The 15,052-nt window shown below is 39.7% G+C and overlaps 1 protein-coding gene across 1 annotated transcript in view; it reads left to right on the top strand.

Moving 5' to 3' along the window:
• The window catches only part of SIM2 (SIM bHLH transcription factor 2), a 63,236-nt gene that overhangs the window by 43,146 nt on the left and 5,038 nt on the right, over positions 1-15,052 (top strand). The window contains exons 7-10 of the mRNA XM_005151675.3: positions 122-228; positions 5,210-5,357; positions 7,220-7,388; positions 8,532-8,940. Of these exons, the coding sequence (XP_005151732.1) occupies positions 122-228; positions 5,210-5,357; positions 7,220-7,388; positions 8,532-8,940 (833 nt within the window). The remainder of the gene's footprint in view (positions 1-121; positions 229-5,209; positions 5,358-7,219; positions 7,389-8,531; positions 8,941-15,052) is intronic.

Below are 15,052 nucleotides of genomic sequence, written 5' to 3'. Positions count from 1 at the left end.
CCAAAACTAACATTTTGTCCTGCAATTTTAGGCACCTGATTTGTTGGCACAATCAAATGTTAGGTTAATAAAACTGAATATTCCTAGAGTTTTTGCTTATTATGGAAACTTCCATTTCCAGGGTGACTGAATTAACTGGATATGAGCCCCAAGACCTGATAGAAAAAACCCTCTACCACCATGTTCATGGCTGTGATGTGTTCCATTTGCGATATGCTCATCATTTGTGTAAGTAAAAAGAATGCTAGACTGAAATATATGAAATAGAGTGAGAAGTTATGCAGAGAGCAAGTGCTATACTGGAAAGTAGAGAAAGCTTTCCAAACCTTGACTGGAGATAGATTTGCTAAAGTGCTTGGCTGTCACTTAAGGAAACCATTAGTTTTGCAAACTAATACGAGATACTCAACATGCCGTGCTTGGGTGGGGGGATAAAAAGAAAAAAGTATCTGGCCACTTTTATCTCTCAACTTAAAAGATCTGGGCTCTTTTGAAAACTTGGGTTTGGTTCTGGGTGGTGAACTTCTGAAGGGAAAAAACCAAGAGCAAGTGAGTGAGTGAGAGGGGAAAATCTGAGCTTTCCTGGCCTCTGTTGCTGAAGTAAAAATTACGCAACAGCTCCCCGTGCCTCTGAAATATGTTATTAATAATCGTCCCATGTTTGAAGTGAATTGCAAAACCAAAACTTCCTTAGATTAATATTCATTAATAGCATGTGGGTGAGGTTTGGAGAATGGAGTGTCAGGAAAAAAAATTACACATTTAATAATTTCCCATCTTCCAACAGAGACACTAATAATATCTTCAAACATCTGGATCTGGGAAGTAGTTCATTCAGTAGCACATTAATTTGAGAAGCAAATTGAGAGAATAGCTGAACTCTGGATTTGGCTCAGTCTATCGCAGCCCATATGATGAAAAGATGACATCCAAAAACCAATGTCAGTGATTTTTTTTTTCCAGATTGCTCCTGTAGGCTAAAAGCAGCCAGAGTCAAATCCTTCTTTCAGGCTCCCTGAAGGAGAAAGTAATCGGTTCTTCCCCTTAATATGGGCTACTCATGGGGATCTGGAATATAAAGGAGGTTGTAGCTGTATTTGGCAAGTCAGTTCTGAGATTTGAAATGCCAAATTCTGATGATGGCAGTGTGTATTACACCCGGGAAAGCAGAAGCTGGTCTTCACAGCAAGTTCATATTTGCTAGAACACCATTGAATGTTCTGGGTTATTGCAAACTTCTGGAATGACCAAGGTACATAGTAATGTCCTGTTGGGGGCATTCTCTTTGTAGTCACCTGGACGTGACTGTTGACCAGTATAAAATACCACTCACTATCTTCACAAGACTATTTGGAATACCTATGTTAACCAGTATAGAGATGATGTGGTTATAACCGCAATCATCTCTGGGGAAGAGTTTTCCATTTTAGAACAGAATGATGAATAATTTTCTGTGTGTGGCAGAAGACTTGTACTTTGGCTGCCAGTTTGATCCATGTACAACTGGAGTTTTAAATAAAGAGACAAAACATGTTTACTGAATTACATCCTCCCCCCAAAGAAAAAAAAAAACCCTCAACCAAGCAGAATAACTAAAAGCCATTCTCTAGGTACTCAGTCTGAATTACAAAGATAAGTGGTTGTAAGTTTAAAAACAAACAGAAGAAAAATGTGAGCCATATGCATAGAAATTTATGAATGTTTCAAAGCAAATAAATGCCAAGAAGCAAAAAATAATGGCTATAGCTTGGGCAACAGTGGGAACAGCATACAATCATGGTTAGTATACCAAGTAATAGGAATTATTAAAACAGATGTAAAATGTACAAATTTCCTCTGGGGATCACTGTTATAACTCCCCCACAATCCATCAGTAAATGTCTGAGGAATGTGAACAGTAAAAGGTTGGCAAGTTTGACATCCCATTTTCTAAAGCAATCTGATGATTAAGTGTCATCTGATGAAGAAATCTGGAGAGAAACATCTTACACCTAATAACGGTATTAAGGGAAGAAAAGAAAGAAAAAGAAGGAAAAATAAAAAAGGAAATCCTAAACTAGGGTAAGCAATTGCTTTTTCAAAGAGGAAAAAAAAATCCCAAACTGAGGACCTAAAACAACTGAACTTTAAGTTGGGCAGTGCAGAGAACAAAACAAAGGAAACAACGAGTAGAACTAGTTAGAAGGGATATAACAAGAACATCAGACCATGAAGAAACTGTAGATGTGAATATTTGCCTAAGGGGTGCTAGTAGCACACAGTGCTTCCTGTTTCAAACATCTGATTAGCTTCCAGCTATATGAAAAAGCTTCTGGTGTTTGAACTAGTGTTTTTTATTTCTGTAACAGCATCAATATACACAGTGTTTGCTCTGCAACTGGGGAAATGTGGCCACACAAATAACGAGTCCCTGCCTCAGGCTATTGCATTCTAAAAGACAGGATAGAAAATCTGTTCCAGTACTGACAAAATATCCCTCTGTTCCAGTACAGACAAAATATTTTTCTGCCCTCAGAGAAGCCACTTCATTTGTACCATTATCTTTCCGTATGGATGATTTTGTGCATCCCACATGTTATAACATCATTGCTTTTCCCACATAAACTTTCTCAAAAGTCAATCTCTGTGCCTTGGCAAGGCAAACTCAAGCCCAAGCCCAATCCCCAGTCCCAGCTCCAGCCCCAGCCCCAGCTGATGTCATCATCACACAATTTTGCTGCTTCCTGGAAGTCAACCTATGTATTTACAGAACCTATCTTATAGCAGAGCACAGCTTATACTCTGTCTGTGGCATTAAGTTCACTTTTACTTCCAGAGGAATCAGCCTTTCTGACAGAGCTCCACAGGTTTTAAAGAGGGCAGAAGAACTGTAGAAGATTCTAAATCTGCCTTAGAAGATTCTAAGGCACCATCCACTGACCATGCTGCCTGAGGTCTGGGCCGATGACTTGCCAGACTGTGTGTGCCACGGAAGCTAAACTAGTAACTTCTGCGAGCTTGGAACCAAGAACTCCATTTCTCTTAGTTGTATCCTTAAATGCAGACTAGGAACTCTCAGCTACATACCCATAAGCCTGAAAGAACATTTTAAAATAGCCATCTATGACAGATCAGACAGACCAGCCCAGCCAGCCCAGGGCCTTTTTCAGTTTGCCTGCTAAACCAGGAGGGAACCACAGCAGCGGAACACCCAGTTACAAATGGCACATCTAAAAGCCAAGGCTAAAGCCACTGAATCCTCCTCATTTGATTGCAGTGGAGGCCACCAAGAAGCTTCAGCCTGCACAGATCATCTTGGTAGTGAATTTACCTCACTCCCACTTCTGAGGTTTCTCAATCAGCATCAAACATGGTAATTTAACACAGAGCCAAAGGGAAATTGACCTCATTTACTGTATCAGAAGCATAGCTACTGTCCCCTAGCCAAGGTCAGACTTTCCTCAGATTGCTAAAAATGCAGGAGACATGGAGTCCTCCCCTGTCCCAGGAGAAACATTGGTTTATCCATATAATTAGGAAGGAAAGCTGAACACTGTAGCTCTCTGTGGTTTTCACATCTTTTAAAACACTGTCTTAACTGGAGAACTAAAACAGGGATTTTAAAAAAATCAGTGTGAGAAAGTCAAAACTAATCCCAAAGCACATGGAAGAACTTTGTTATAGCTAGAGATCTGTTACAACATTAATTTATATTTTGGAAGACGGAGTAGTAAGGCATTTTGAATTCGAGGGAAACCTGACCATGAAACTAGCATGAAGACAGTTCTGAAAATCCTAGACCACATTAAAAAAAGTATCTGTTAGATGATCTAGGCCAAAATGTGAGCATTGGTCTATTCACATTATTCACATTACTGCGGTCTATATTTTACTATTACTGCAGTCTCTGATTACTTTTGAAATTACAACTCCATACTCTCCAAAGTAACAACTGAACACAAAAAAAGGCAATCCTGTGATGATGGATAGCCACATAGTTAATTACCAAAGAGTAGACAAATATCCAAAGATCATGCACATTTTAATTCTCAATTTAATATTCAATGTCTTCCTTGTCAGAAAAATCTCCTATGAGTACTGTTTATAAAGGCCATACTGTTTCATTTCAAGTGGTCATTTGCTCTACTAGAGTTGGCTTAAAGCAAAAGCTGTTGTTCATTTTCCTTAGTTTGTATCTGCTTCTGCACCAAGCATGTACCTTTAGGGAACAAAATTACAGAGAGCTTTGCTACTAAGTTCAGTCTAGTAAAAGCCCTACATTTGCAAGCCCTACATTTGCAAATTAATTTATTCTATGTCTTAATAATGTATTGTATAAAGAAATTGCTGCTATTGATCACTGGTTTTGAATATAGTTTAGGTAGCAAGATCAGTCCCTTATTTCCTAGTTTAAAATAAATAATTGTGTGGAAGAGTAAGAGGAATGCTCCAGGGGCACACAAGAGAAGAATCACCTTTGAAGGCTGGGCATTATCTGTTAGTGAATCATTAGATAAATGCCCGGCACTGAACCAGAAATATCTGTGGCTAGATTAAACATTTAGACATGCTACACAACTCTTATTATAGCATAGCCTTATGCCAAAATATCTTTGTCCACAGTGAACCCGAATCTGAGTATAGAGGATTATATTTTTTAGTGAAATCTATCAGATAACTGACTCGCCTCTCTGTCCTTATCTTTATTTGTGTGCTGAAGAACCAAATACCATTATAAATTTACAGTTTTAAACCAAACTTCAAAATGTAGAGCTTACAGAGGAAAAAAGCATCCTATCATAAAATACATTGCAAAATACACAATAATCCATCAACCTATGAATGACAAAAACACTTCCAAATACACTGGAAAACTTCAAGCTTGGTGTGTCCCCTTCAAATACTTTTGCTGCCTTAAACTTTTCTTTTTCAGTTAGAAGACTAGAAACAGTGTTTTTGCAGTCTAAGTGTAAGGGAGCTGGGTGACAGGGAAAAGAAGGAAGACAAACCTTTATAGTTTGCGACATACTATTTGTGAAAAATAAGGTTACCTTGTGAAAGGGGCAGGACAGATGTCTTTGCAGGGGTGCTATTTAAAGTTTGGTGGGAGAACAAGGAGGTTTAAGGGAGGGAAATGGGAGATAAAAATCCCTTCCTTGTAGATAAATCTCTCCAGGAAGTGGTCACAAGGCAAAGCAGTAAGAAATGCTTTTTTGTGTTGTACTCACAGTGTTGGTGAAAGGCCAAGTCACAACCAAGTACTATCGACTACTGTCCAAGCACGGAGGCTGGGTTTGGGTACAGAGCTATGCTACTATCGTGCATAACAGCCGGTCATCACGGCCTCACTGCATAGTGAGTGTCAATTATGTCCTTACGTAAGTCAAAATACTTTGTACCATTACGTGTTATCAGTAATTGATTAATTTCCTGTGTTATCAGTAATTGATTCATTACTAATTAAATCCTTTAAGTCTGCTTTACTTGTGTAGCATTCTGTGCTTGCATATTACGGCCACTTTCTTCTTCTCATGTCTTCCCTCTTTAAGTTAGATTGAACTAAAAAGAGCTAGTATTCTTGTTGGTTATCTCATACATCATATGCTTGAATGTAATTCTACCTGTAGCTGTTTGCATTAGATCTGGGCACCAGTTCTGTAATTGGTGTCAGAACTGTGCTGGGGCTGTCCAGACACAGTAACAGCTACTACTACCCAGCAGAGGTTACAATGTCAAGTCTGGGAAACAGAGATATGTTAGGAAGTATTACTTCTTTCAGGAACAGTTGAATCACTAAGGATTCTCTCACTTGCCTTGGTTTGCACAGATACTAAGTGTAAAAGTACATTCACACAGTGGCAAGTAGCTCCCACTTGTGAAAGCACAGCTCTTTGGACCTGCAGTGTACGGATTCTAGTTCAAGTCATGAAGGTATTACAAAATTCCTATCCTGATATAAACCTGTGAGAGACAGAAATCTGTATTGAATGAGGGAGATGAGTAATAGTGAAACAGGCTGTGACTGAAAAGACTGTTTTGGGAGGGGGAAGAAAAACAGGGATAGTGGGCACCCCTTGTGCTGAATAGTGTAAAAAAGCAGAGAGCTGTACACTCTTTTCTTTTTACTAGACTGGTCCATTTCTCATCTGGACTGAAAGTAAGATCTGCTTGCATGATATATATGGTAGGATCATGTGTGTTTGCATATTGCAAAGCTGTCTCTGATAACCTGACTTTGGGGAGTCAACACATATGAGTTGCGAACCCATAGGGTTTTTCCTTAAGCTCAGCCGTAGAGACACTGGCAAATGCTGCCCTCATTTCTGTACAGATGTGAGAGCCAGCAGCACAAGGGAAAGACACAGCCCTGCAACCTGCCTGAGTCCCAAGAGCTGAGGCAAGTGATTTGACTAAAAAGGAGGACACTGTACCAGGAACAGAACAGCATATTCTTGAGTTGAATTTACTTCCAGGTTATCCCCCATTAAAAATTGATGGAAATGTGTTCTGGATAGAAATTAAGAGAGAAGTAGGGAGTTTTACTAGTTATCCTTTCAAAAATATGCTCCACTGTTGATATTGACAAAACCAGGGAAGACCATTTAAACATCAGAACTGTTTCAAATAATATTTCCAAAATACTATCCACAGTCTTTTCTTTTTTTTAGCCTCTTTTGTACAAAAAATCTGCCCTGTCTGTGAGGCAGAAAAAACTGAACTGAGCAGAAATGAAGGTCTAGAGACTACCAGAAAAATGACATTGCACCTCATGTGATCTAGATACAAGCACATTGTGCTGACGGGAGAGGAACATGGCTCCTTTTCCTTTTCTCAAGGATAATTGTGAGAGCCAGAGCAGAGACCAATTCCTGATTATTTAGTAGACAGATGAATTGATCTGTGTCTCTCCATTAGTTGACACGGCTGTAATTCCAAACTGCAGGGTGCCACCGATAGCTGAGAAGCTGACATAGCTTAGGTTCAGAGAGTGGAGACATTTAGTACAAAGATGATAATGTGGCTCCCAGTGGAACACTTGTGATAGACTTCTGTGGGGATGGCCTCAGACCATAAGATCTACTGCCTGCTGGCATTCACATGCTTGCACTGCAGACTCAGTGAAAATCTTTGAAGAATGAAAATGAAAACGTTGTGAAAGCTAACATGTATTTTCAAAGGAGTTATTTTGGAATTATGCTGTATGTTTGAGTATGCAATTTATTAGACTGTTCTTTTGCAGAGATATTGAGTATAAGGAACTTCAGTTGTCACTGGACCAGGTTACCATTTCTAAATCACAGTTTTCATGCAGAAACTCGGTATCTACCTCGCAGGAAACAAGGAAAATAGTGAAACCCAAAAGTAATAAAATGAAAGCAAAACTCAGAACAACGCCTTATCCACAACAGGTAACTTTTTCAGCAATATTTCTTTCCAATTCTTGTAGTAGAGTGCTTGAGGGAGGATAGACATCATCCAGAACTGAACTTACTCTATGAACTGACTATAGTATGCTCTGCCACAGGAACTCCCTTGTAGGCTGTAATGCAATTAGACTTTTTTGTTCTTGGGATGGACAGCACATGTATGCAAACCAATGCTGGCAAGTGATACAAACACAAAACCTTTTGGATATGGAGTATGTAAAGTACTTCAAAACCAGTGTGCTTTCTTGGTAACAAGAAGAAAAACATGTACTAAGAATAGCTATGTTGTGAAACTGCTGCTGTAGAATGCATCTTATTCACTGTTGATACACAAAGTTCTTAGTGTCACATAGGTACTAGCAGTTTCCTTGTGCTGGAGAACATGTTACAGGAATGAATCCTAGCAAACAGAGCATTGAGTGGGATTTGGGATCTCTCTCTGTCGCTGGGTGAGCTAGAACCAGATATGAAAGGAAACTGTGGAGACTGTCCATAAAACTGTGTGGGTGAGACTTACACCCACCACGAGATATTCTGAGACTTTGCAATGAACATTGATGGAAGGGGCTACTGTTACCTTAAATTAGCAGTGAGTGCAGCTAGTATATATATTGCATTCAAAACAGCAAGAGCCCAAAAAGCATTTGAAGCCTCGAGAGGAGGGTGGAAGAAAGTGGGAAGAGAAAATTACTGTGATAGAAGCTGATCTGAAGGACAGGTTTTGTGTTCCTACCATTCTAAATCTTGTCATGCCAACATATGCAAAATCATATTCATGGTCTGCTACTCCATAAATCAGTGATTTCCTGTGCTTTGTGACAAACTTCTACCCACTAACATTTACAAATGCCTGTACTTCATAGTTAAATGCAACTGGCAAAACTATCAAATAAACCCTTAAAATTAAGATGAAAAAATAGGGGGGTTTTTGTTCTCATGTTAAGTGAAAGTAGTTATCATGATGACAAGGAACTTCAAATGCACTGGTAAGCCAGTCCCTCTAGCCAGTGAGATTGGAGTTCAAGGAGGCCCAGCTCTGGCTGCCTGTATGATATGTTACACAGTTTCATATTAAAGCTAGTCATTTAACTCTCTTCCCCTCCCTTTTTTTCTTCTTCCCCCCAGCAATACAGCTCATTCCAAACAGACAAACTGGAATGCAGCCAGGTGGGAAACTGGCGATCCAGCCCTGCAGTGAATGCTGCCACCATTCAAGAACAAAACTTCCATTCAGAAAACAGTGAACTTTTATATGCCCCGTCATATAGCTTGCCTTTCTCTTACCATTATGGACACTTCCCTGTAGATTCTCATGTCTTCAGTAGCAAAAAGCAAATGCTGCCTTCAAAGTTTGGGCAGTCTCAAGGAGCACCTTGTGAAGTGGCTCGATTTTTCTTGAGTACACTGCAGACAAATGGAGAATGCCAGTGGCATTATGCCAACACCTTGGTACCCAACAGCCAGTCACCATCAAAAAATCTTCCTGATCAGCCAGTGAACATCATCCGACATAATCTTGCACAGAGTTATGAAGGTGGGTGTCACTTAAGAAAATAAGAAAAGCTGTGGGGTGTCTGGGAAGGATCTGTAATTGTAGTTTGGAAACAAGAATTACAAGGTGTTTAGGAAATATGGAAAATCAGAAACAGCGAAGTGTTACAACCCCTATGTTTATAGTATTTATATCCCTCTTCCAATTGCCATCAGTACTTGATTAGGAATATTATCAAGGCAGCAGTTGCAAAAATGTAATCACCAGAATCACTTTTAGAATAGTGCAGAAATAACACCTCCTTTAATATCAGCACAGTTTATCTTTGTGTTTGCACTATCAGTCAGAGTTATTCAGTGCAATTGTTCCATTAAGCCATCTGAATTCAGAAAGAAACAAATATACTTCTGATCCTATACAGACTTTAAAATAAACATAATCTGTTTCTATAAAAACTGAAGGCTGCCCTTTCTGAGTATGAAGCCATTTTGTCTGTCTTTACTTTATAGTTACTACAGTGAATGAGTAAAAAAAATGCAGTCTTCTGCTTTATTCGAGAATGTCTTCAGTGTTCCTCCCCATCCAACTGCATTTTCACTCATGCAGATGGTCAGCTCAAATAACTAAAGACTAAAGACACTGGCTTCTCTGAGATGACAACCTACAAGAAATAACCTTGCAAAGCCATAAAATAACATAAGCAAGCTTAAGATACACTCTAATCTTCAGATCTCATATACCTTACATCTATCTGTATACACCATTTTGATTAGTTAAAGAATCATTGATGAGGACTGAGTGATTGACATATTGTTACAAAGTTAGATGGAAACACTCCTTTCTTCTAGCCTCACTGAGGATGGGATGGAGGTAGTAGTGGAAATTTAAAATAAAAATGGTAGAAAAGACAGGCTCTTGATTCCTGAGTACCAGCATTAGAAACATGACATCCTGGATCTGAAGGGACTATCTGCCCATGTTAAAAGCTGAACTTGCTACATCAGACAGAAAACGGTATCAGACATTGAATGTGTCTCCCACAGAGGAGCAAATGACTTCTGCCCAGGGCTTTGTCCTTCACAGGGTCATTCAGCCTCACCTAGCTGATCGACCTCACCTCACTGGCTGTAGCATTTTACTTTACTGCTCTGTGTTTAGGTTGAAAATGAGCAAGACTGAAGCTCTTCTTACAGCCTTGTGCAGGTTAAGTGCTTTTCTTGAGCTTATGGTCCTCTGATGTGCTGGCTGTCTTTTGTCGCTGTTGTGGACTGGGTGTGAAAAACAGTAGCTTTAGTCCAAAAATAAGAAATGGTTTTGTCCTTTCTAAAGATGCTGTGTCTTTGTGGAAAAGAAGAAAAGGCTCTATCTTTTGAGAATATGTATAAAGACTGAAGTAAATCCCGCAGCTCTCCAGAAAGTCTGCAGGAACAAAGCTATCCTAGGTGTATAGAAATCAGCCTGGCTTTTCTTCTCTGCTTCCAGACTAACAGATGCCGTGAGACTGACCGAGAAAGTAGATCCACCCCTTGCTGGTCAGAGGGTGCCATCAGATACACTGAGAATGGATGTGGAAAGAACAGCCTGTTCAGAGAACAGTCTGTGAAACTGATTGTGGCCATACTACTTGCCAGAAAAACCCAGTGAGCGTAGCAGCAGACATGCAGTTTACTGTCGGTTGGTTGGTATGGGCAGATAACTCCTAGTAAACATAAAGCCAGAAGGATTGCACGGGAACACTGTTAAATATGTTAGGGTAAAAAAAAAATCCCAACAAAAAACTGCAAGCAACTAATATTTTTCAGTTTCCTCATGAACAGGAAAATGGAGCTGTGATGCCAGGTAGTTCTTACTTCTGGTTCTACTTCTACATAGATTTTGTTGCTTAGGTTGGAACATGTGGGTTCTCTTTTCAGTACAGATGTAATGGTTCCTTTTATGATTTTATAATGATTATGAGATCAGTAAAATGAAGCATTTCAATGGGTCTTTACTTATTGGACATTTGATGAAAAATTACTTGGTACAATTAATTCTCTGTAAAAGCACTTAAAATGTACTGTTTTGGAAGGAAAAATGAATATGGTCAAACTCAGGCCTGGTCAGAGGTCGTTGCTTGAGTTCAAACAGTGTTACAAGAGAGGAGATTAAAATGGAGCCTCCACTGCAAAGAGGATTTATACCTAATTGTTCCAGAGTCTGTTTCCTTCTGAGGTAGGACTAGCCCTGTTGTACTTCTGCTGAGGCTGATGTCAGGGAGAAATCTAAACCTTTGGAAGTGACTTTTTGCTCTGACTTGAAAGGGGCATCTGATCTTCCCTACATTGTCAACTGCTGCTTTTTCCAGTGGTTCACTGAAAAACTGACAGCCAGTAAGCTTCAAAGCAGAGTGGATCTGCTTAGCGTCATTATCTTCAATCCAAAGGCAATGCCAAGTATGACATCTGGCAACCGGGTTGGATGTAAGGGCTATTCCACATCATATCCATAGAAGCATCTGCCAAAAATGCCGTAGGCCAGAGACATTTTTGTCTATGGAAAATAGCTTCTTTTGGAGAGATCAGAGATTTTAAGATGATCATGCCAAGCCGTCAAAGCTCTGGAAAAGCACGTAGCAGATAAAACTGCCTGCAAATCAGATGCTGCTGCCTCAGAATCTGGTTTTGAAGCTTCTTCCACTTCTTTCCAGCTGGTCTAGTCATCAGAAAAGAAACACGCTTCAGAGAAGGCAACCATATTCTTAGCTAGGGAAGTTTCCTTTGTACATTTGACAGATAAATTTCTATAGTACCCACTTCTCATCAAGTTATGCTGTGGACCAGTCTGTACTACCTGTGTGAAGCTTGGTGCTGCTAATCATGCCAAAACTCAGGAAATTATGAAGAATACTAAGAAAATCTGTGAAAAAGCCCTGGTCTGTTTTCCTCCCCCAGACCAAGTCCACAGGTTCAACCAGTGACTGCCAGAAGAAACACATCTTTTTTGAAAAGTGCACTCTGCTAGAGACAAAGAGGTCTTGAAGATCATGTTGCCTTACTATTGTTTTTGGAGGGACAATAATGGGGAACGTAATAATTATAACATCAGCTCATGCCTCAGATGATTTTAAATTAAGAGTTCAGACCAGGACAAAGCAGAGATACGGAGCTAATCTAAAAAAATGTTATTCATGGGCATGGACAGTATTGAGACCTGTTGTATCTTTGCCTTGTTTGACACAGAGGAATATCTACATGCCTTTCTGACACAGGAGTGCATGACCTCAGCAGTACAGCTGTTCTGCTCATTGGTCTTCAGCAAAACTCAGAGCGAATGGGTCTCTTCACTAGTCTCTCTCGTACAAAGGATTAAGAAATATAGGCTACATGTCAGCATTCAATTGTCTTTTCAAAACATACAGTAATTGTCAGATTAACTCTTGTGTGATAAGAGTAGATCATAAAGCCCAAGAAAAAAATATGCAAGACAAAACATGTATGAAGAGGGCTTCAGCTATATCCTAAAAACAGCCAATGGTTTTCACAGCCAGGATTCAAAACTCTGCTGGTAAGGACTGCACACGTTTCACATAACAACCAGTGCTGAGTACCAGTCTCCCTTTGCTTTAACCTGGTTCCAAGATGCCTTTCTTTCATTCGTACTGAAATACAGCCAATAAGAGAACAAGGAGCAGCTCTGCCTGTTAATGTCTTGGTGCAGAAAGGAATGTCTGTGAATGAAATACTTTTCCTGCAAGCATCTCTCCTGATTGAGCACCATCTGCTCTTTGACTGCATTGTTTAAAAATGAGGAGGGAATGCTCCTCATTGCACACTATGTTTCACAAAGGAAAGATCACCCTAGTATATTGTAACTATGAATGGACATGTTTTAGACAAAGACCAATACCTTCTGGAGTAGCCTTCCTGTTCCCACTTGGATGGTTGGATGCTGAAATCTAAGCAGGCTGCCAGGTGACGGGGCTCTTATCTCCAGGTTTTCCCTCAACTTGCCCAAGCTGTACCCTGCATGCCAAGCAGGAAAGCAGAGCTACTTGGCAAGAATTATCGAAGACATGATGTCTGAAGGACTCAATTTGTGGTTCCTATTGCAGTTGCAGTCTGCTCTGAATGAAGTGTAAATTAGTATAAAAAGCCTTCTGGAAATGTGCAGTATATCTACCTTACTTGGTGTGGCTGAGTTACTTTGGCAGAAGAGTGGTCCAGAAAGCAACCCAAATTAATGCATTGACTTCAAGGATTGTAAAGCATTTCCAGTACTGGAGAAGTGCAGAATGTGTGGGATCCCCATGCACCTGTTGAGGCAGGTACTCTGGCAACTGCCCATGTACCCGATGGATGAAGCAGTCCTGGAATGCTGCCTTTCTACAGCAATACAAAGAGCTGGTCAGCTTTCTAGTAACTTCTGTAAGACAAGCTCTGCAGCAGGAGTCTGTTACAGGGCATCCTTGGGTTTTGTCTGCAAAGAAAGACAAAAGGAGATTTAAGTCTAGCTCCAGCAACTGTTCTGAAAGTAGGTGGACAGAAATTACTATGCTCTGTTGCACTGCAGACACAGTTTGCTTAACTGTCTGGTCTAACTCCACAGATGTGCTGACAACCTTAATGGAAGCCTGCAAACAACTAACCGGATGCTTACCTTCTTCCTCAACAGAAGAGATGAAAACCAGTTTTGAGAAATGGATAGAACAAAATAGATAGTATCCTGTAAATCTCCCAAGTATGCAAATTACTTCTTGGTATCAAGAAGGCAGACAGCAGCCCAGCAGAATTTGAGAATATAAAAATGAAGATAACAAGACAGGGGCCAGTGGGTTGCTGTGATACTTCAGCTTCTTACAAGCCTGGGCTCTAAAAATGGAAAAGCAGAATCTTTTGCTCAGAGGCTGGAGAAGGGCCATAAAGCAACAACACTCTGTGCTGCAGTAAGAGAACAAACCCATCACTCCTGTGAATGTTTCAACTGGGAAAAACACTAAAATCAGTATACCAGATTAGTTAAGCCATAATAGTTATAAGGCAGTAGCTCTCAGCATGCATATTTATTTCACAGTAAAAATGCCAAACACAGAGTTAAAATAATAGCAGTGTAATTACACTGGTAAAATTTCCAAGCTACACTCAAGTATATGGTTGAGCTCCTGTTTTGATTTGTGATCTATGAAAGCCATTTTTCAACAGCTGATGAGAATTCAGTTTACTTAGGCCTCCACATATTTATTGGTACAAAATGCATACATAGAAATTAAAAAGAATAACTTGAAGGGTTGTTGTTTCTAGGAGGGTGGTGGGTTGATCAAGAAGAAATTGGATCCAGATTCCTGTTTAAATTCTGGTGTTAATTATGTGGTGCAATTCCCTCTGAAATTGATGAAGCTTTGCATATAAAAAAGGTACAATTGAGCTATTTCTGCTTCCTCTGTTATACATGAAGGCTTTGCCAGTCTCGTCTAGCACAGGGAATATTTAATTACTGGCAGCTACAGTTACATCAGCAACCACTACAGGGCACCTCCAAAACTTTTCAGATGTTGAATAAATTTTGTAGAAAAACAGCAAATCCCTTTTACAAAAGGCACTTTGGTGTCCAGGGCTTTCAGTGAGCAGAGCACAGAACAGAATTTAGGTTTAATGTGAGAAATTTGCTAAGTAAGTGCCTCATTTAACCTTTAACATAAAACTTTCAAATATGCCTTACAGGAGCAGTATAACTGACAAACTGTTCATACAAGACAGGGCACAAAAAGTACTGCTAACCTACTTTCAGCCATATTGTACAGGAGTAAACCAGTGGCTTTCTCTCTTGCCGTTTGTAGATAGGAGTGTACAAAATGGAAAAACTGGGTAAGCCAAGCTAAAAATGATAAAACTAATTCAAATTGTTTCAAGGGTTCAGCTACCATGCAGAAGCATGAGAGAAAACTGAGATTATTCAGTAGAGTTTAGAGAACAAGCCTGAATGGAAATCCTAGATTCACACTCCCTTGAAAATTTAAGAATCTAGCTTCTGATTTTCTGCTCATACCCAGTTCAGTACTCCCACACTCACACAGACATTCTCAGTGTATGTTGTAAATAAAATTTATGTTATACACACAGCTTTATTGTGTGATAGTTCCTTAAAAGGAGAGATACAGCATTACTCAAGAAGTATTTAT

The sequence above is a fragment of the Melopsittacus undulatus genome, chromosome 2, assembly GCF_012275295.1.
Source record: "Melopsittacus undulatus isolate bMelUnd1 chromosome 2, bMelUnd1.mat.Z, whole genome shotgun sequence".
Lineage (NCBI taxonomy): Eukaryota > Metazoa > Chordata > Aves > Psittaciformes > Psittaculidae > Melopsittacus > Melopsittacus undulatus.
Note: the sequence above shows the minus strand (reverse complement) of the source record. Positions and strands in the feature narration are given on the sequence as shown.